The following is a 20,806-nucleotide window of genomic DNA, read 5'->3' as shown; positions in this document are numbered from 1 at the left end:
GACACGGTAGTAAGACATAATAATAATACCTTAGGCTCTCAGGTATTATTATAGTTATTTTCCGCCTGAGGAAATTAGGACCCGGAGGTGAATAATTTGTGACAGAGCCTGCGTCCTTAACTACTGGGCTTTACTGGCTCTTGAAGCTCCTTTCGTTTTTTTCCCTTTGGTAGTCAGCCTGTGGTTAAGTCGGCAGTAAAGAGCTCTTGAGGCTCAGAGTCGAAAGCTGTCAACGCTGAGGGCTTTATTTCTCAGGGCTCCAGGACCCACATCTTGCGTTTGAATCTTAGATGGCGGGAAACGGCAGGCAGGTGTCGGCAGGGGCGGGGCGGGGCCGCCAGGCGCCGCCAGCCAATGAGAACGGGCGGCGGCCTCCCTTCCCCCTGCGGGCTGCACGCGCCAAAATTCCAAACGGGACTGCGCACCGCTCACGCTGTCTCCCTCCGCCCAGCTCATCGAGCTGGGACTACATAAGGAAAAAAGAAGTCAATCGTCGTCCCGCCAGAATCGACTCGGGTGCTCCTCACCGTCAGTGTGTGTGGCGGTCCACTTGGGCCTCGCCTCCTGTGCTTTTCAGATAGCGGAGTTTCGAGGTTGCTGTTCCACGGGGGCGGAGTGGGCGGGGCAGACGGCGGAGGGGTTCCGGGCGCGCACGCTGCGGCCGCCGGCGCGGGGCTAGTGGCGCCAGAATTCGGAGCGCGGAAGCGCCTGAGCGGCTGCTTTTTCTAGCTCGGACCCTCTACCACAGCGACGCCTGGACCTGCAGGCAGAGACGATGGTGGTTCTCCGCAGCAGTCTAGAGCTGCACAGCCGCTCCACCGCATCGGCCACGGACTCCCTGGACCTGTCCAGCGAGTTCCTTAGCCTGGAGCAGATGGGACGGAGGCGGCTTCGCTCGGCCGGCGCCGCGGAGAAAGCCGCCGTCACTGCGGCCGCTTCGGGCGTGAGTACTGGCCTGGGGTGGGACCGTCCTGGGGCGGGACCCTCGGGCCCGGCCTGGGGGGACTGCCGGCGGCCGGGCCCCAGGAGGACACCACGGTGCGCTGCGCTAGTGGGGGTGTCAGTTGGTGGGGGGAGGAGTGTGGTCGAGGACGTGCGAAATGGAAGGGTTCTCGTGATTCGAGCCTCACGGGGTGCGGGTCGGGTCGCCGCGCTGGAGCTGGCTGGAAGAGGGCCGAACAGTTGGTTACCTCCTACTTTTACGCAAGAGGAAGCCGAAGCCCGCCGGAGCTGAAGTGCAGTGTGGGGCCGAGCCGCGGTGGTTCGTGCCCTCCCCCACCTCCTGGGCCATCCTCCCTGGCTCCTGCCCGGGGTTCGCGACAGTCAGCAGAGAGCAACACGCATGTGCTGACTGCTTGCTGTATGCATGATAAACATTTTAGGGGCCCCAGGGATACACAGTAATTCAGGTTTCCGGACCTCCGTTTAGGATCCGGAGGGATTCCGGAATAAGAGCGTAATGAATATCAGGTTGCATAATGTGTAGGAATGATCTGTGACAGATGAAGAAACAGACTCGAAAAGGTAACCACTAAGTGGCGGATCTAAAATTGGAACTTAGGTTCTTTATCTCCGTATCTTCCCTTTATGCTGCAGTTACATATCTATAGGGGAGATTTGTAATGTGATGGTGTCCTCTTGAAAGAATTGCTTCTTATAGGTCTCATGTACAAATGAGATTTTTTTTAATGGGCAGAGTTAAAACAGGGAAAGAAACTCGCATGCACCTCTCACCCCAGCTGCTGAAAGAGGTAGGTGGAAGGGACAGCATTCACAAAAAGATTGGAGAGGCTAAGGAAGCAACACTAAAGTTAAGGCAGCAGGTAGCATACTGGAGTTGGAGTGAGGGTAAGTGTGGAAGTGGGAAAAATAGGAAGGTTAGGAACTTGGAAGTCAGAATGAGAGGCTTAGGTGAAGTGTGTAACCAGAGTGACAAAGCATAATCCTTTTTAGTTCAGACTCAGTCTTGTACTAAGTTTTTTTTTTTAGGATCGTCTGTAAGATAACTGAAATTAATATCTTTTTATGGATGGCACATATTGGTTGCCCCTCTTCTGAGGGGCATTCCCTTCAGTCTCTGAAATTGAGAAAACAAATAATTTCCCGACTTTCTGTGTTTCTCATTTAAGTGCAGAAATTGGCAGAGATCTGAGGAAGCTGAACATTTCTGAACTGGAAACACTTCTGCACTGAATTCAGGTCACTTGACCTATTAACCTGTGATAGAAAAGCTAATTGTTTCAATAAATATTTATTGAATGTTATTTTCAGGATAATGCTAGATCCTGTGACCCTAATGACATATTGAATTCTGGTTAAGTAATAGGCTCCTTTTTTTTTTTTTTTTTTTTTTTTTTTTTTTTGTACTGAGGATTGAACTCAGGGGCACTTTTTGATTGAGCTACATCTCCAGCTCTTTTATTTTTTATTTTGAAACAAGGTCTTCCTAAGTTGCTGAGGCTGGTCTTGAACTTGTAATCCTCCTGCGTCAGTCTCCCAAGTTGCAGGGATTACAGGCATGTGCCACTATACCTGCCATTGTACATAGGCTCTTAAGACAACTATTAGTTTAAAATCACAGCTTACCAAGTTTACTAATAATCGGTTTTATGTACTTGTTAAGTAGGGTGATTACCCACCACATGGGTAGTGTGGATTAAATGTGTTTGTGTATGTGAAGACATTAAAATGAGCTCTTGACATATTGTTAGTTATAAGACCATAGGTGATTTTAGTCAATAGCCACTTCACTTTCCAGTTCCTTAGGCCAAAAACCTTAGGATCACCCTTGACTTTACTCATATTTAATACATTAGCGTATCTGTTGATTTTATTTTTGAAACATTCAGAGTCGGACCATTTCTCAAGTCATTATCTCTTGCCTGGATTATTAAAATAGATTTTAATTTGGTCTCTCTGTTTTCTGCTATTATGCATATTGTGCTTCTCCAGCAGTTCTCAGTGCAGTGGTTTTTCTAAAAAGTAAAAAATAGTTGTTTACTCCTTTGCTCAAAACCCTCTAAGGGACTCCCCACCTAAGATTAAAAGTTTAAAAGTTTAGAAGCATTTCTGCACCCCATTACCATCTTCCCTTTATAATGATATCCTCTTCCTTCCCTTTACAAAACTCACTCCCTTTCTAGCCACTGGTTTAGCTGCCCCTTAATACCAAGACCTTTGCCCTTGTTCTGCTTCAACGTGGAGTAACACATAACCCATTCTTTTATCTTCCTTTATATTTTTTTAAACTAAAAATAAATCTCTCAGAGAGCTTCATGTGTTCCAAGACTTGTAGAAATAATAAATTGATCCTCACAACCCTACGAGATGGGTATGATTATCTTTGTTTTGCAGATGAGGCATAAGAGACTTAAATAACTTTCTCAGAGTCACTTTACAGCAAGTTGTAGAACTCTTGATTCAGATTTGGAGTCTGTCTCTCAAGTGTTTGCTAAAATTTCATCTTTTCAATAGTGCTTACCCTAAACGCCCTATTCAAAATTACAAACTATTCCCCTTGACATGCCCTTTTTTCCTTTTATGTTCTAAAATCACATTCTGCCATATTCCTTAGTTTCCTATTTTTCTAAGTATTTTTCTCTCCCCAAATCAGAATGTAACTCCATAGGAACTTGGATTTTGACTTGTTATTGGGCAATGTATTTCCAGAACCTAGAACAAAACTTAGCATGTTGTTGATCAGTAATAAATACTGGTTTTTGATTGTCTTTGCTTAAAAGGAACTTAGTCTAGGAGAGGAGACCTAACAGCAGTATACAAAGACTTTGCCATAAATGCCACGTGGTGATTGAGTAATTAGAATGCACTCACCTGAGTGTTATAGGATGGAGGATTTTTCTTTCCAGGCCAGGATTATACATTTTTTTAAAATACTTTTTGGAGACAAGTACCCTTCCCTTTTATAAATCAAGGCACCAAATTATAATCAGAGGTTAATTGGTGTGTATAGGATTAAATTAAAATAAATGGATAGTGTTGAAGGGTGATAAATTTATACTTTCAAAAACTCACCAATGTCAAAAATGAAAAATACCTTTGTGGTTGGAAGATATTCTAATTTGGGGGTTTTACATCCAGAACATTTGAATGGATTATACTTTGCCTTTTTTTTAGCATCAAGGATGTATTTCAGAGATAGCTCTCTGATCACTCTGCTTATGTTCATACATTTCCTAGTCCCTTCAGCTATATTTTATTGACATTTCTTAGGATAGGTTACTTTTACAGATGGTTAAATTTATTCATACTAATTCAACAATTTGAATTTTTCTTGGTCTATAGAGGCTGACCTTATCTCCAAGTTGTGAAAGTGTCTACACCTATTTATTAAAATACATTCTACTTTTACATTTTGAATATGGTCTCACTCTATTGAGACTTGTGTTTTGGTTTTTTCTTGTATAAGTTTCCTGAATATTGTATTATTGTTTTGACTCTATTTTTTGAACTTTTATTTTCATCTTACCAACCTTATGAGCTAGAGCCTTGTCTGTGGTTGCTTTTTCCTCCAGAGTCAAGACTGTCCATTGTCTATTTCTGTACTTTCACAAGTCTAAAACACTTTGATTTAGGGTTGTTTTCTATTTTGAAGAGACACTTAAGGATGGATAGTGTGTGGGGGGTGATGATTGGGATGTATTTACCTACACTTTCACCCTTCAATATGTTGTTAGATAAAACATGTTGCAGCATGTAGAAAGTACTATTTTTCTTAAATGTATATTTATTTGAAGTCTGGAAAGATATTCCGAACTTAGCACTAGTCTGTGTACAACATATGGGAAATTTTTAACTTGAAGCATAACAACATAGGAAAATGAAAGTATGCAACTCAATGAAGTATCCACAAAGCATGGATAGGGAGATTTTAATATGGGACAGTGGGTAGTTCTCCCTGGAGTTGGATGACATGGCAGCTTTGCATTCATGCCTAAGCTTGAAAGACTCTTTATTTTAGATTTAGAAGTTCCTTTATTTAGGAAGCAGTAGGGAACTAGAAAAGGGATCTGGTGCAATAGAGTTTAACATGGATTATAGTCAGTAAATGAGAGTTAAAAGATTATGATGGTAATAGCTACCACTTGGATTATAGTTGCTTTGAGCTAGGCATAATACCCAATATATACAAATAGGCTCAGATACCTTGTAAAGATTTATACATCTGTAAATGGCATGCAAAGAATCAAATGTAGGTACTCTCCAGAGTTTGGTCCTTAATACACCATTATTGCACTAGACCAAAACAGAAAACTAGATTTTAATTTAAGGTGGTAATAGTAGAACTGGAGAGGAAATGCCAAATAATACAACACAGGGACCAAGAGTTGTTAGGACACAGGAAGGGGGAAGACTTATTTCCAGTAGAAGAGGTGAAAGGTAGACCTTGGGAATATTAGTGCCAGGGTCTGAGAAAAGGTTAGGATTACATATCCTTGAGAATAAATAAAAAACAGCAAAACAAAAAGAAGAAGTGTGAACAATGGGTATATTTTAAAGGTGAGAAGAGGTTGAACTTTGTAACCAAGCATTTTCTATAAATCAAGAGAGCAAAGCATTTAAAGAAGGGCCACAGTAACTCCAAAGAAGCCAGTGAGGTAGAGAAAAAACCATTGAACTCAGCTATTGGGAGATAGTTGTGCATTCACGGTAAGTGGTGTAGAAGCAAAAACCAAATTGCTGGAGTTTGTGAATGGTGAGGAATTGATCCATTCTTATTTATTTAGGTACAGGGGATTGAACTCAGAAGTGTTTAACCACTGAACTACATCTCCATCTCCCACCCACTCCCTCCCTCCCCCCACCTCCAGACAGGGTCTAACTAAGTTGCTTAGGGCCTAAGTTGCTGAGGCTGGCTTTAAACTTGCAATCCTCCTGCCTCAGTCTCTGGGATTACAGGTATGCACCACCACATGCAGCCCATTCTTAGTTGATATTCTCGTTTGCTTCATTTGGTATAATAGGAATACCATTGTGGTTTAGAATATGCTGCTATTCAGGCTTTCAAGGAAAGTTAGGATGAGACATTTTATGTCAGTATTGCAAATGACTTTAAAATCTGTTTAAGCCTCATTTGTTGAATTTACATTTGATTTGGCCCCTCCCACTTTTGTCATGAATTGAAAGTGTTAACTTGATCTTGTGAAAAATAACAATGTTTCTAGTGTGGGTCTACTTTAGGGAAATTTTTTTGTTATTCTACAAGGTCATAATAGACTTAATTTAAACAAAATATATTTTCTTCCTTTTTTTTTTTTTTTTTTTTTTTTTTTTTTTTTTTTTTTTTTTTTTTTGTGCTGGGGATTGAACCTAGGGGCACTCAACCACTGAGTCACATCCCTAGCCCATTTTTGTATTTTATTTAGAGACAGGGTCTCACTGAGTTGCCTAGAACCTTGCCAAGTTGCTGACGCTGGCTTTGAACTCATGATCCTCTCGTCTCAGCCTCCTGAGCCTCTGAGATTACGGGTGTGAATACCATGCCCTGCTCTTCTGTCTCTTAAAACTTCGCTTTTGGGCTCAGAATGTAGCTCAGTGGTAGAGTGTTTGCCTAGCATCTGTAAGGCCCTGAATTCAATCCCCAGTACCACTGGGGGGAAAAAAATGCTGGTAATGTTTAAACACAAAGAATTTTGTTTAAAGAGCTATCAGTGCTTGCCGGATGTGGTCATGCTTGCCATTATGGTCGCGCACACCTGTGATCTCAGCGGCTTGGGAGGCTGTGGCAGGAGGATCATGAGTTCAAAGCCAGCCTCAGCAAAAGGAAGGCACTAAGCAACTCAGTGAGACCCTGTCTAAGTAAAATACAAAATAGGGCTGGGGATGCTGCTCAGTGGTTGAGTACCCTGAGGTCAATCCCTGGTACCCCCCCAAAAAAGAAAAAAGAACTATCAGTGTTCTCAACATCTAAGTAGATTTCAGCAAAAGAATAAAAAAGGACATCAGTTTAGTTTTCAGATTGCTTTCTCTGTTTGAACTTTTTAGAAATTTTTTTCTAGTAATACATGCTGTAAAGTAGAAAGTGAAAGTCCCCATTTCTGACATCTAGTGTTAATAACTCTTAACAGTTGATGTTTAACTTATCTCTTAGGAATTAGTTTAATTAACCATATTAAACTATGATTTTTGATTTAATAACTGCTAATTTCCCTTTAAAGATCAGCTGTACACAGTTATTCATTTAGAGGCATTTATTACATCAAAAATTACAATAATAGGGCTGGAGTTGTGGCTCAGTGGTAGAGCACTTGCCTAGCATATGTGAAGCACTTGGTTCAAGTCTTAGCACCACAAATAAATAAAATAAAGGTCCACTGACAACTAAAAGAACTTTTTTTAAAAAATTGGGGCTGGGGTTGTGGCTCAGCAGTAGAGGGCTCACCTAGCACGTTCGAGGACCTGGGTTCCATCCTCAGCACCACATAAAAATAAATAAATAAAATAAAGGTATTGTGTCAACTACAACTAAAAACCATTTTTTAAAAAAATTGCAATGATATATAAAGCAATTTGAAGTTTTAAAATTTATTTAAAAAGAAAAGGGTGGTGATAATACTGAGGGGGAAAAAATCCCCCCTTTTTTGAATCCAGGAGCACTCAACCACTGAGCCATATCCCTAGCCTGCTTTTATATTTTATTTAGAGACAGAGTTTCACTAGCTTTCTTAGAGCCTCACTAAGTACCTGAGGCTAGCTTTGAACTCACAGTCCTCCTGTTTCAGCCTCCCAAACTGCTGGGACTATAGGAGTGCACCATCGTGCCTGGCTTAAAATTTATTTTTAATTGACAAAATTAATTGTACATATTTATGGGGTATAGTATGACCTTTCAGTACATTTATACAAAGTGTGAGATAAGGTAATTAGTATATCTCATCTCAGATACATATAATTTTTTTGTGTTAGGAACATTGAAAATTTTCTCTTAATTATTTTAAAATGTTCAATTTATTTTTGTCAATCATAGTTATCCTACTGTGCTATATAGGTCATTAGAAATTATTTCTTGGGACTGGAGTTGTGGCTCAGTGGTAGAGTGCTTGCCTCACATGTGTGAAACACTGGGTTCAATTCTCAGCACCACATATAAATAAATGAATAAAATAAAGGTCCGTCAACACTAAAAAATATTAAAAAAAAAAATTATTTCTCCTGTTTAACTGTACTCTCACAGCCAAGCAGGATGTTTAAGTAGATCCTTGTAATGACTGAAAATGTTGTTTCATTTTAGAAGAGTTTTAGAATAACATTTAATGACATGGGAAAATATTCGTATTTTTAGGAAAAAGTTATTAAACATTATAATTATTAATTTTAGGGCTGGGATTGTGGCTTAGCGGTACAGCGCTCGTCTAGCACATTCGAGGTGCTGGGTTTGATCCTAATCACCACATAAAGAATAAGTAAATAAAATAAAGGCATTGTGTCCAACTACAACTAAACAATATTTTTCAAAATATTAATTTAAAAATCTTGTAGTACAGTGGTAGAGTGTATGCTATGGCTATAGGTTCTGCCTCTAGTACAATTAAAAAAAAGTGATATGAATATGTTTGCATAGGAAAAGACTGGTTTATGCATCAAAAGATTAACAGTGGTTTTCTGTGGATGGCTTGAATTAAGGGTGACAATTTCATCTTTGTGCATTTTTCTAATTATAATGGGCATGTTTACTTGTGGGGTCTTTTTGTTTTGTTTTTGTTTTGGTAGTTCTGGGAATCAAACTCGGGACTTTGCACATGCTAGTCAGGTAGGTGCTCTACCACTGAGTTGTATCCTCAGCCATAAGAAATGTCTTTGAAAGTTACTGAGAGTTTCAAAGTCCCCAGCATATACTTCTTTGTAGGAGACTGCCAAAAGTCTGTTTGGGTTTTTTCTATACACCTTTGAGGAAAACCTTCTTTACTGCCTAGTGTTTTGTTTAGAGAGGATGAACTCAAGCCATTCACAATGCAAATCAAAGGGTTTTTTTTTTATACTACTTAGAAGATAAGTTTTTTTGGAATCTCTTTTTTCTGTGGTGTTGGAGATTGAACCTGAGGGTGCTCTACTAGTATTCTGCATCCCCAGCCCTGTTTGTTTGTTTGTTTGTTTTTTGAGTTAGGGTCTGGCTGAGTTGCTTAGGGACTCATTATATTGCTGGCTTCAAACTTAAAATTCTCTTGCCTCAGCCTCCCAAGTCACTGGGATTACATGCCTGTAATCCCAGTGATTTGGGATTTTTTTCCCCCCTCAGTATTATCACCACCCCCTTTTCTTTTTTTCTATGGAAACAAATCTTTTTTAATCCCTCAGAATATGATGGTGTTTACTTTCTTATGTAACAAAATATATATAGCATGAACTTTACCATTCTTAAATTACAATTCTGTAACTTAAATTTTTTTTTCTGTAACCATCACCGTTATCCACCTCTGGAACTTTTTCAACTTTGTTTCTCTGAATTTGACTACTATAGGAATCTCATATAAGGGGAATCATACAGTATTTGACTTTTTGTGACATGCTATTTTAGTATCTTTAGAATTAGTGTTGTAGCATGTATTAAAATTTCCATTCTTAAGGCAGAATAATATTCCATTGTATGTACCACATTTTGTTTATCCATTCTTTTGAGAACTTCCACTTTTTGGCTATTGAATAAGTGCTTTGAACATGGGTATTCAAGAGTCTGCTTTCACTTCTTTGGGCACATACCCAGAAGTGGTATCATATAGAAAATGAATCATATGGTAATTTTGTGTCTAATTTTTTTGAGATATTGCCATATCATTTTATATTCCCATCAGCAATACACAAGGGTCCCAGTTTCTCTATATCCCTACCAGTACTTGTTTTCTCCCCTGCCCCACCTTTTTTCTCCTGTTCCCCTTTCTTCCCCACCCCAATCGTGTGTGTATGTGTGTGTGTGTGTGTGTGTGTGTGTGTGTGTGTATGTGTGAGAGAGAGAGAGAAAGAGAGAGAGAGAGTCAGAGACTGAGAGACTGGAGATTGAACCTAGGGGCACTTTACCACTGAGCTCCATCTCCAGTCCAGTTTTTCAAAAATTTGAGACAGAATCACATAAAATTTTTGAGGGCCTCACTAATTTCTGATGATGGCTTCAAACTTGTGATCCTCCTGCCTCAACCTTATTCCCCCACCACTTACCTCTGTGTGTCTGTGTGTGTGTGTGTGTCTTTCTCTTGTCCATTGCATATTCATTCATTTATTTATTTATTTATTTATATATGACAGCAGAATGCATTACAATTCTTATTGTACATATAGAGCACAATTTTTCATATCCTGGTTGTATACAAAGTATATTTACACCAGTTAGTATCTTTATACATGTACTTTGGATAATAATGATCATCACATTCCACCATCATTTCTAATCCCATGCCTTCTCCTACAACAACTCTGCCCTATCTAGAGTTTGTCTATTCCTCCCATGCTCTCTCTCCCTATCCCAGTATGAATCAGCCTCCTTATATCAGAGAAAATATTCAACATTTGTTTTTTTGGGATTGGCTAACTTCACTTAGTAATATCTTCTCTAACTCCATCTATTTACCTGCAAATGCCATGATTTTATACTCTTATTGCTGAGTAATATTCCATTGTGTATATATGCCACTTTTTTATTCATCCTTTGCTTTTTAATTGGTTGCTTTATTTTTTGTTGTTGAAATATGAGTGGTTTTTTTTTGTGTGTGTGTTTTCAGTTGTGAGGATTGAGCCTAGGTTCTTTACCACTGAGCTGTATCCCTAATCCTTTTTATTTTTTATTTTGAGATAGGGACTTGCTAAGTTGCTCAGGGCTTCATTAAATTGCTGGTGCTGGCCTTGAACTTGAGGTCCTCCTGCCTTCCTTCACCTCCCAAGTGGTGAGGATTACAGGCACGTGCCACCATACCCAGCTAGGAGTTCTTAATATATTCTAGTTATCAACTCCTTATTAGATAGGTGTTGCACATATTTTCTCCTATTCTGTAGGTTACTTTTTCATTCTGTTGATAGTATCCTTTGATGCACAAAAAGTTTTAGTTTTGATATCTCTGGTTTGGATATCATTTCTGAGAAATCATTGCCAAATTTAAAGTTGAGAAGCTTTCCAAATCTTATGTTTTCTTCCGAGAATTCCTAATTTTTTTTTTTTTTTAGCTCTTAGTCTTTTGTACAGTTTTAAGTTACCGTTTGTGCTATATCTACTGGAATCTGAGAACCATAATTATTTGATGTATCATGAAATGTTTAAAAAAATGATACACAAACAAGCTCTTTTAGCAAACAGAAAATTTACTTTGATTCTTTTTCCCCTTTAATTTGCATTTTTAGTCTATTTGACCCACCAAATTCTATCTTGATATGTTATGTTTGAAAGTTATTTATCAGCCAGCTTTTCATTCTTTTAAAACAGAATTTGAAAATTTTCCCTACTTTTCTATGACTGTAGGCTCTAAGAAATAAAACTTGTAGATCAAGTTAGCATAATTAATAATAATAAATTAAAAAAACAAAAACATCTGTTTTGATTAGAAAGGACTAAACATAGAAAATAAAATTTTATTAGTCTCATGAAGTCTCCCTACCTGTCCAGCTAACTCATGTATTTGTTATTGATGAAGACAGTGTTCAATTCTGTTTCTTATAAATATAAGCAACGAGAAAACATTGTACATATAACTATGTAGATATTAATGAAAGGAGTTCTGTTTGATAGTGTCACTTAGTTTTTCTGGCTTAATATTTCAAAAATCACTTTCAAAAATTTATTTTTGTCTCTTAGCTTTATTAGGTCTCCTGTCAATTTTGTTGAAAGCAAGTATTAGAAACTTTCTAACAAAAAGCTAGGTGTGGTGGTACACACTTGTAATCCCAGCAACTAGTGAGGCTAAGTTCAAAGCCAGCCTCAGCAACTTAACAAGATCCTATCTCAAAATAAAAAGGACTGGGCTGGGGATGTGGCTTAAGCGGTAGCACGTTTGCCTGGCATGTGTATGGCCCAGGTTCGATCCTCAGCACCACATACAAAGATGTTGTGTCCACCGAAAACTAAAAAATAAATATTAAAATTCTCTCTTAAAAATAAATAAATAAATAAATAATAAAATAAAAAGGACTGAGGGTGTGACTCAGTGGTTAAGTGCCCCTAGGTTCAATCCCTGGCACCAAAAAGAAAAAAAAAAGGAAAAAAACTACCTAACAAGTGAAAGGATTTGCCAGGTGGCTTGCTACTCACTCACTCAGTTTCCAAACACCTTACCTCATTATTTTTTTTTTCCTTTGGCTTTATGAAAGTTTTTAATGCCTTGAGGCAGTCCTGAATCTGAATGAGTTGGATTCTGAATGGGTGAGTGATAGGACTTTATTTTGTAAAGTGGAAGAAAGACAAATGAATGGGGTGCCTTGTGCTTTCTCAGGCAAATTGGTTTTAAGAAAAAGTACATAGGGAAGTTGAGAATCTGGAAATAGATTCCCTGAAGATATTCCATGGAAAGTCTTAGAGCTAAAGTTATAGGTAATAACAGCCACCTATAGAAGAGCCACGTGATGTAATATCTTGTCTTGCTGTTTAAGTGAAGGTTTGGAACACTTGATGAAGGTGTAGATATTCTTTTTTCAAATATCCTTAAAATGAGCACACTGATAACGGTGCTAACAAATCATATGAATCATTTAATATTTTACGAACTCCGGTCTAATTTTTAGATAAATTCTTGTGGCATAAAAATCCTTACTTTAGCTGTGAACCAACCAAATATTTCTGCCCCAAACAAAATTAAATGCCCTGATAAAATTTAACAACAGAGTAAAGCTGGGAAGGGGGTGGGGCTGGGGCTCATTTGAAAAAAAAAAATCAGTTGTGGAACTCCACTATCTGAACTACTTGTTATGAAATAGAAGCGTAAGTCAGGAATAAATCTTATATTAACTATTTCATAGACATTGCTGATATTTGTTTATCAGGAAATTTTTAGTTTAGATATGAAAGTGATCCTGCACTGACAGTAGTCGTAACAGTTGTAATCGGAAAAAATGCTTCAGAATTTGAATTGGGGATTTTCCCTAAAGAAAAACTTAGATGGCTTTCTTAATTTTTTTTTAAAGGATGGGTCTTCGGTTAAGGAAGTTGAAACCTACCACCGGACACGTGCTTTAAAGTCGTTGAGAAAAAATGCCCAGACTTCTTCAGATTCTAGTTTTGATAAGAATATGGAAATAACAGAGAAGCATGCTAATGGCAGGCATTTTACAAGGTAATACAAAATGATTGACTAGTAATTCAAAATAGTTTTAAAGTAGTAATTAAAGATTTACATTTAATTTTTAAAATGTTTTTGACCAGTTATCAATATTCCAGCATAATTTACTTAAAATGAAATTGCCACAAGTGAATGTTAATGAACTAAAAGTTGATTATACACACAGTTTTATTTTTTGTTTTCTTGCTCAAAAATGGCATTTGTGATATATGAGTGAAGCTGACAAGTAGTTAAAACTTAGTGATTATAACTTGCTCATGATTTGTAGTTCTGCTTCAGTCCAAACAAAGCCTTCATTGAAAATAGCTCTATTTCTGATTGCTTGCTATCAAGTTTTTCATCAGTTGTACATTTCTGTATGTTTGTGTGTTTATTTCTCTAAAACCCTGACTATTTGGCATAAATCCCATCTTCAGGAATCAATTTCAGTGAATTAGGTAGTGTGGTGAAGTTTGTGGAATCGGAGTGAATTTGGTTCAGGGAATTTAAAGCTTAGTTTAGTTTAGAAAATTCACTTAAAAAATGTTTTGGTGGGGTTAACATAAATGGGGGAGATCCTCCAATTACAGTAAAATTTGTTTAATGAAATGCTTGTTTTTACATGGTCTTCTCATAATTAATTTCTAATGATTTATAAAACATGAATCCTCCTGCTCTGAAATCGAATTTTCTAATTTTAAAGCTTAATTTAAAATTTTTTTAGTTTAGGTGGACACAATACTTTTATTTTATTCATTTTTATGTGGTGCTGGGGCTGGAACCCAGTGCCTCACCTGTAAGCACGCTACCACTAACCATAGTTCCAGCCTGGAATTTTCTTATTTTATGTAATATATTTTTCAGATAAATGATGTTATGCTTTTTTGAGTTTTTGAGCTTTTGTTGTTTTTTCACTTAATTGTGTATTTTTAAATTTGCTTTATTTCGTTCATTATTTGTGGAGTGTTTACTACTGTATTTATGGAATCCACATTATCAGCCATACATACCATCAGTTGTAAAACACATTCCAGTTTCAGAGATATTAAAATGGGGAGAGGGACTTTGCATGGTGGTGGTATGCATCTATTATCTCAGCAACTTAGCAAGACCATGCCTCAAAATGGGATGTAGCTTAAGTGCCCTGGGTTCAAACCCAAGTACCTAAAAGGTAAAATAAAATAGGGAAAGGGAATTGCAACTTTTAGAATCCATAAAATGTACTATAAAGCCCAGTATTTCTGAGTCTTGAAATCTTCTATTCTTAAAGCTGATGAAGTGGTCTATGAATTCTCTTTGAGTAATTATTTTTTATAATCTCAAGAAAAATATAAACATTCTGCATTGTTGAAAGTGCTCATATAGAGAATGGCCATAAAATCCTAAGCCTTGTATTTGTGTTTTATAGTGAGTTGGCATCAAATACTACTGCCTTAGTTATCTCAGATTTATGAGTTAAGAGTCTGACCTTAATACCATAAGTGATTCATTTGCTTCCAAGGAAGACCACCTGATATGATGTCATGACATGATATGTAAATGAACATTTGGAGCACTTCAAGTAGAGCAGTGGATGACTTGAGTCATCAGGACCCACAGCAGAACATAACAAACGTGATACAGAATAAAATAAAACAGAAACTAGAAGAGGAAATATTAGCATGAGCATATTATGTTAATATTTTTTTGTTAGTAGTTGGTTTTACAGTTTTTATGTACATCGAACAAAAATAAGCTTTATTTGGCTTTACAAAGTCATACAAAAATTTTAGTGTTGAAGTTGTCAAAAGTTTTTACCTTTAAGACAATCCGTTTATTATTCAGGAAATCTATTAAGGGAATGTATTCAATTAATTGCTTTTTTAAATCTGAATTTAAAGGTGAATATGTTAGTATTTTTAAATTAGATTTCTTCTAAAATATCTTTTTTTAATATTTATTTTTTAGTTTTAGGTGGACACAATATCTTTTATTTTTATGTGGTGCTGAAAATCAAACCCAGTGCCCCACACATGCTAGGCAAGCGCACTACCACTTGAGCCACATCCCTAGCCCCTTCTAAAATATCTTGAAATCCTATTTTTAAAATTTTTATTGAGATATAGTTCACATACCAGAAAATTAATGATTGTAAAGTATGAAAACTGTGGTTTTAGTACACTGACAATAGTATGCAATTATCATTATCTAATTTCAGAACATTTCATCAACCCCAAAAGACATTTTGTGTCTATTAGACCCCCTTAACCCCTCTCTGTCTCATCTCTTGGGAAGCATGATCTACTTTCTCTGTAGATTGACTATTCTGGTCATTTATATAAATGGGATTATACAATATGACCTTTTATGTCTAGCTTCTTTCGTTTGGTATAGTGTTTTCATATACGTGGAATTTATCTGTATTTAATGTTTTCAGTTGCTGAACAAGATCCCATTGTATGCATATATGCCATGTTTTTGTTTATTCATTCACCAGTTAATGGGCATCGATTTATTTCCATTTTGGGCTGTTTAGAATAATGATATAAATATTGATGTACCTATTTTGGGATCCATATAGGTTATCAATTCTTCTGAGAATATACCTGGAAATGGGACTTTTGGGTCAAATGGTAATCCTAACATTTTGAGGAACTGCTTAACTATATTTCAAGGCAGCTGTGCCAATAATATTTGAGGGTTCCTATTTCTCTATCATTGCCAATGCTTATCATAGTCTGTCTTTGGTGTTAAGCTGTTCTAGGGGTTCTGATTTGGATTTTCCTGGTGGCTAAATAACATTGAAGTGTTTGTTTATTGTCCATTTACATGTCTTCTCTTAAGAATTCCTATATTTTGGTCATCTTTCATCTCCCTATATTCAGATCGTTATTACAAATATTGTTTATTGAGTTCTCCTCTTGTACTTTTCCAGTTTCTTACCCTTTTTACTTTTGCCAATATTCTGCACTCTGCTTATCTATTCACTTCCTTCCTTCCCCTTTGCCCCAAAGATCAGAGAACCAAGATGGTTAGAAAAATACAGAAAGATTTGAATAACTATACCATGAAAATGGGATCTATATATTTCTTTGATCCTGAGGTTCTTAACTAGAGTCCAGTGATCCATGGCTTTCATCAGATTTGCAGGAGCTGACAAAGTCCAACCACTTGACTTTGTAAATAATTCATTGGAACACAGCTGTGCCTGTTCATCTTATCTATGGCTGCTTTCCTGCTATAATGTCAAGTAGTTGGGACAAAGACTGTGTGGCAAGTAAGCCAAAAATATTACTATTTCACAATGTAACAAAACGTCCACCAGTTCCTACAAGGGTAGAAGCATTTCCCTTCCCCTGTAGGCCAAAAGAAAAAAGAAAAAGTTAATATACTGCTTTAATCATTGTGTTTCCAGCTTCTTATATGAAATGGAGGGAGGGGCTCCTTTAGGAGAAAAGTCCATGAGCCTATGAATGAACTAAGCCTTTGAATTGCCCCAGAGTATTTTGGTTTTGGTTCTTACCTGTGTTCAAGAGAGGTACGGAATTAATGATAATTTACATTGTTATAAAAATATATGAATTGACTCATAGGGATAAGATGATTTCATTTTTATCTTAAAGTATAATATTTAAAATTCCACATGTATAAACTTAGCCCACTTGCCAATAGCTTGATATATTGGATGATTAACAAATACATCCTGTCCATGTATAGAAAATTGAGTTACCAAAAATAGGTTAATGAGATATGGTATTTCATTTGCTCAGTGAATTTTTAAAAAAAGATAAAGATGAATACTATTTTTCTTTTTCTTCTTATTCTTTTTTTTTTTTTTTTTTTTTTAATTTGGAAAGTTGGGCAGGGGTTGTGGCTCAGTGATGGAGTCCTTGCCTACTAAGTGTGAGGCACTGGGTTCAATCCTCAGCACTACATAAAATAAATAAATAAAAGATATTGTGTCCGTCTACAACTTAAAAAAAAAAAATTGGAAAATATTCATTCCAGTTCAGTAGATTCTGCCAGCCATTTTACAGGTGTGATATCTGATTCACAAATGGAACTGTTTCTACATGTGAATGACAATAATGGATGTTGTGTAAAGACAGTAGTCAGCAAATGTTCTTGGAAAGCAGTTGATATGTCACTAGGAGCATTAGTTCTATTTATACTTATAAATTCCTCAAAGATATGGGACTAGTATATCCCTGTGGTATAAAACACATGGTATTGTTTTTGCACAGTGCATAGTTCACCTAGTTAAATACTTGACGAAGGATTTCAATTCTTGTTTCAAGTGAGTAACTTTGCTTTGAATAATTCTGTTTAAAAGCTAATTCATGGGGCTGGGGATGTGGCTCAAGCGGTAGCGCGCTCGCCTGGCATGCGTGCGGCCCGGGTTCGATCCTCAGCACCACATACCAACAAAGATGTTATGTCCGCCGGGAACTAAAAAATAAAAAAAAAAAAAAAAGCTAATTCATTTATCGTTGAATTTAAAAACGGGATTGTTAGATGTTGTTTAGCCATAACTTACATAAGCATAGGTATTGTCAAACTATTTTTTTTTGAGATTTTACATATCTGAATATTTACTCTCCAGGCAGATTTAACTTCTCATTTTATAGTGCTACAGAATATAGAATTCATAGTTATGTCAACTATTTTGAATTATTTCATATGTTTTTTCATATAGACAGTTGGCCAGACAGCAGGCTAATAAAAAAAAAGAAGAGTGCAAGGAAGGTAAGTAATGTTAATGACATTTCAGATTTTTAAAATATGTAATTAATATTTTGTTTACAGGCTTATTGAGTTATGTACAATAACATGTACGTATTTAAAATGTACAGTGTGTTAGGTTTTGAGTATGTATGAAGCCTTCACCACAATAAGATAATGAAGATAACATGACCCCCCAAGAAGTGTTTTCAGGACCCTCTTTCTTTCAGTTCCTCTCTTCATAACCCACCCCCTATTCCAAAGCAGCTTTTTGTCACTATAAATCTGCTTTCTGTCACTATTGATTAGTTTGTATAATTTAGAGTTTTATAGAAATGCAGTCATACAGCATGTATTCTTTTGTATTTGGTTTCTTTGTGGATTATTTTATTTTGTTTTGGAATTGGGAATCAAACCCAGAGGTGCTTCGCCACTGAACTACATCCCTACCCTTTAAACATTTTTTTTTTTTTTTTTTTTTTTTTAATTTTGAGGCAGGGTCTCACAAAGTTGATAAGGGCCCTTGCTAAACTGCTAAGGCTGGCTTCAAACCTGCAATCCTCCTGCCTTAGCCCCCCAGCCGTTGGAATTATAGGTCTACGTGACCATGTCTTGCTATTTGATTTCTTTCACTCAGCATAATTACTTTGAGTAGCACCCCATGTTTTTGTTTTTTCTTGCTGGGTATAGTACATTATATACATATACCATAATTTATCTCTGCATCTTTTGATGAGCTTGAGTTGTTTCCAATTTGTGGGCTATTACAAATTGTCGCATCTCTTTCTTCTCTTGGGAATGGAAGGACTGCATTACATAGTTGGTATATGTTGTAACTTTACTTTTGTTTTCTGGTATTTTTAAGAATGGTAAGTTCAAGATACTATAATTTGGGGCTGGGGATATAGCTCAGTTGGTAGAGTGCTTGCCTCACACAAGGCCTTGGGTTCAATCCCCAACACCACAAAAAAGAAAAGATACTGTAATTTGCCAGATGAAAGTTTAGTTATTCTATTGATTTATTTTAAATTCTTTTTTTAAGTTAGAATCTTTCTATTTATTTTTATGCATATGTGAAGACAAAGTGATTCCAGTTACTCGTTCATTGAGGACTAGAAACATTGTTCAAACTACAGAACATTTGCACGAAGAGAATGGTGATGTTGAAGTTCGTCGAAGTTGTAGGATTAGAAGTCGTTATAGCACTGTGAACCAGTCTGTGCTATTTGACAAACTTATAACAAAGTAAGTGGAAATTCCTCAGGTCGAGATGATTTATCAGGCAAAAACTTTTTATTAAAATTTGTTTTTGCTTCTCTACCCTTAAGTGTCCATCAAAAGCTCTGTTGTGCTTCTTATCAGCCTTTCTCAGAATCAGCACATGCTACTTAGGGAAAGAGTGGTCTGAAAAGCCATACTCATCTCTCCACCTTATTAATATTTAGATACACTGAATACATATCTTTTATGTTTTTCCAGTTTTTCTAATTTTTCAGTTGGGGGGTAAATCCAAATTACTTTACCTAACATGATCAAAACTCGAACTCCTTCAGAAATAGATTTAATGTACTTAATATTTTAAGGGGTATAGAAGTGCCGTTTTTCCCATTTCCCTCCATTATGGGATAGACCTACACAGAATTTTTGCTTCTAAAATATACATTCTCCAAAATGTTTAAAGGTGATCTGCATTTTCAAATAAAATGGTAACACCTTGTTAAACTATAAAAAAGAAACTTTTTATTAAAGAAAGATCGTGAATTTTTGGTCATCCTAAACATTTAATACCTTTGGTTTTTATAAAGCATAAAGGAGATTGGATATTAGAGGCCTTTGTAATAACTCTATATGTGTTTAAATTTTTATAAATTTAAAAATGTTTTTATGCAAGTGATTTGTTTTTTATTGAAATATGTTTATTAAAATTTTTAAAGCACTGCTGAAGCTGTACTTCAAAAAATGGATGACATGAAGAAGATGCGTAGACAGCGAATGAGAGAACTTGAAGACTTGGGAGTTTTTAATGAGACGGAAAAAGTAAACATATTTTCATTAAGGGTGTGACTTAATCGCCTATTTAATTTTTTTTCTGTAGTATATAATCCATTTATGGTTAAAATTAGTCATCATTTTATATAGCATTTGTTTGATCAGTCACTTATGACTAGAGGTCTAAGAGTTTATAGTTCTAAATATCTTATAAATAAATAAAATAAAGGTCCATCTAAATGAAGAAAATATTTAAAAGTAAGAAAGAAAAATTGGGTGCCGGTATAGTGGTGCACACCTATTATTCTAGTGACTCAGGAGGCTGAGGCAGGAGAATCACAAGTTAAAGTCCAGCCTCAGCTACTTAGGCCCTACGGAACTTAGTGAGACACTGTCTCAAAATTAAAAAAAAAAAAAAAAATAAGAACAAAAAAGGGCTGTGAATGTAGCTCAATGGTATAACACCCCTGGGTTTAATCCCTACTACCAAAAAAGAAAGAAAGATTGGGGGAGTCTTAATGAATTTTTTATAAATGTTTTACATTAATGGCTTTCATTTAAACATTTGTAGGGCAATCTTAATATGTACACGAGAGGAAAACAAAAAGGTATTCAAAGAACTGATGAAGAAACAACTGATAATCAAGAAGGCAGTGTGGGTTAGTTTTTTCTCTTATTCCATTTTCTGGGTTTGAATTTAAGTACTTTTTATTTAGTAGGAAATAGCCCTTTTATTCAGAAACTGACATTTATGGTAGTTCCTGAGGGTCATAGGATTGGTTGTAACTTAAAAGAAGTAGGGACAAGGGAGAGCTGAAAAGGAGAGTATGTTTTGTTTCAGAAAGTAACTGAAAGCAATAATTCTAAGA

At 36.4% G+C, this 20,806-nt stretch overlaps 1 protein-coding gene across 1 annotated transcript in view; it reads left to right on the top strand.

Annotated features, from left to right (window-relative positions):
* The first annotated feature begins 562 nt into the window (after window positions 1-562).
* The window catches only part of ATAD2 (ATPase family AAA domain containing 2), a 64,568-nt gene continuing 44,324 nt past the window's right edge, over window positions 563-20,806 (top strand). Inside the window, exons 1-6 of the mRNA XM_081266733.1 lie at window positions 563-943; window positions 13,114-13,262; window positions 17,923-17,972; window positions 19,028-19,193; window positions 19,883-19,985; window positions 20,509-20,596. Coding sequence (XP_081122859.1) covers window positions 776-943; window positions 13,114-13,262; window positions 17,923-17,972; window positions 19,028-19,193; window positions 19,883-19,985; window positions 20,509-20,596 — 724 coding nt within the window. The 5' untranslated portion in view covers window positions 563-775. The remainder of the gene's footprint in view (window positions 944-13,113; window positions 13,263-17,922; window positions 17,973-19,027; window positions 19,194-19,882; window positions 19,986-20,508; window positions 20,597-20,806) is intronic.

Source organism: Spermophilus citellus (assembly GCF_964194105.1).
Source record: "Spermophilus citellus genome assembly, chromosome: 14".
NCBI classification, from domain to species: Eukaryota; Metazoa; Chordata; class Mammalia; order Rodentia; family Sciuridae; genus Spermophilus; species Spermophilus citellus.
This window is presented reverse-complemented; position numbering and strand designations above follow the sequence as displayed.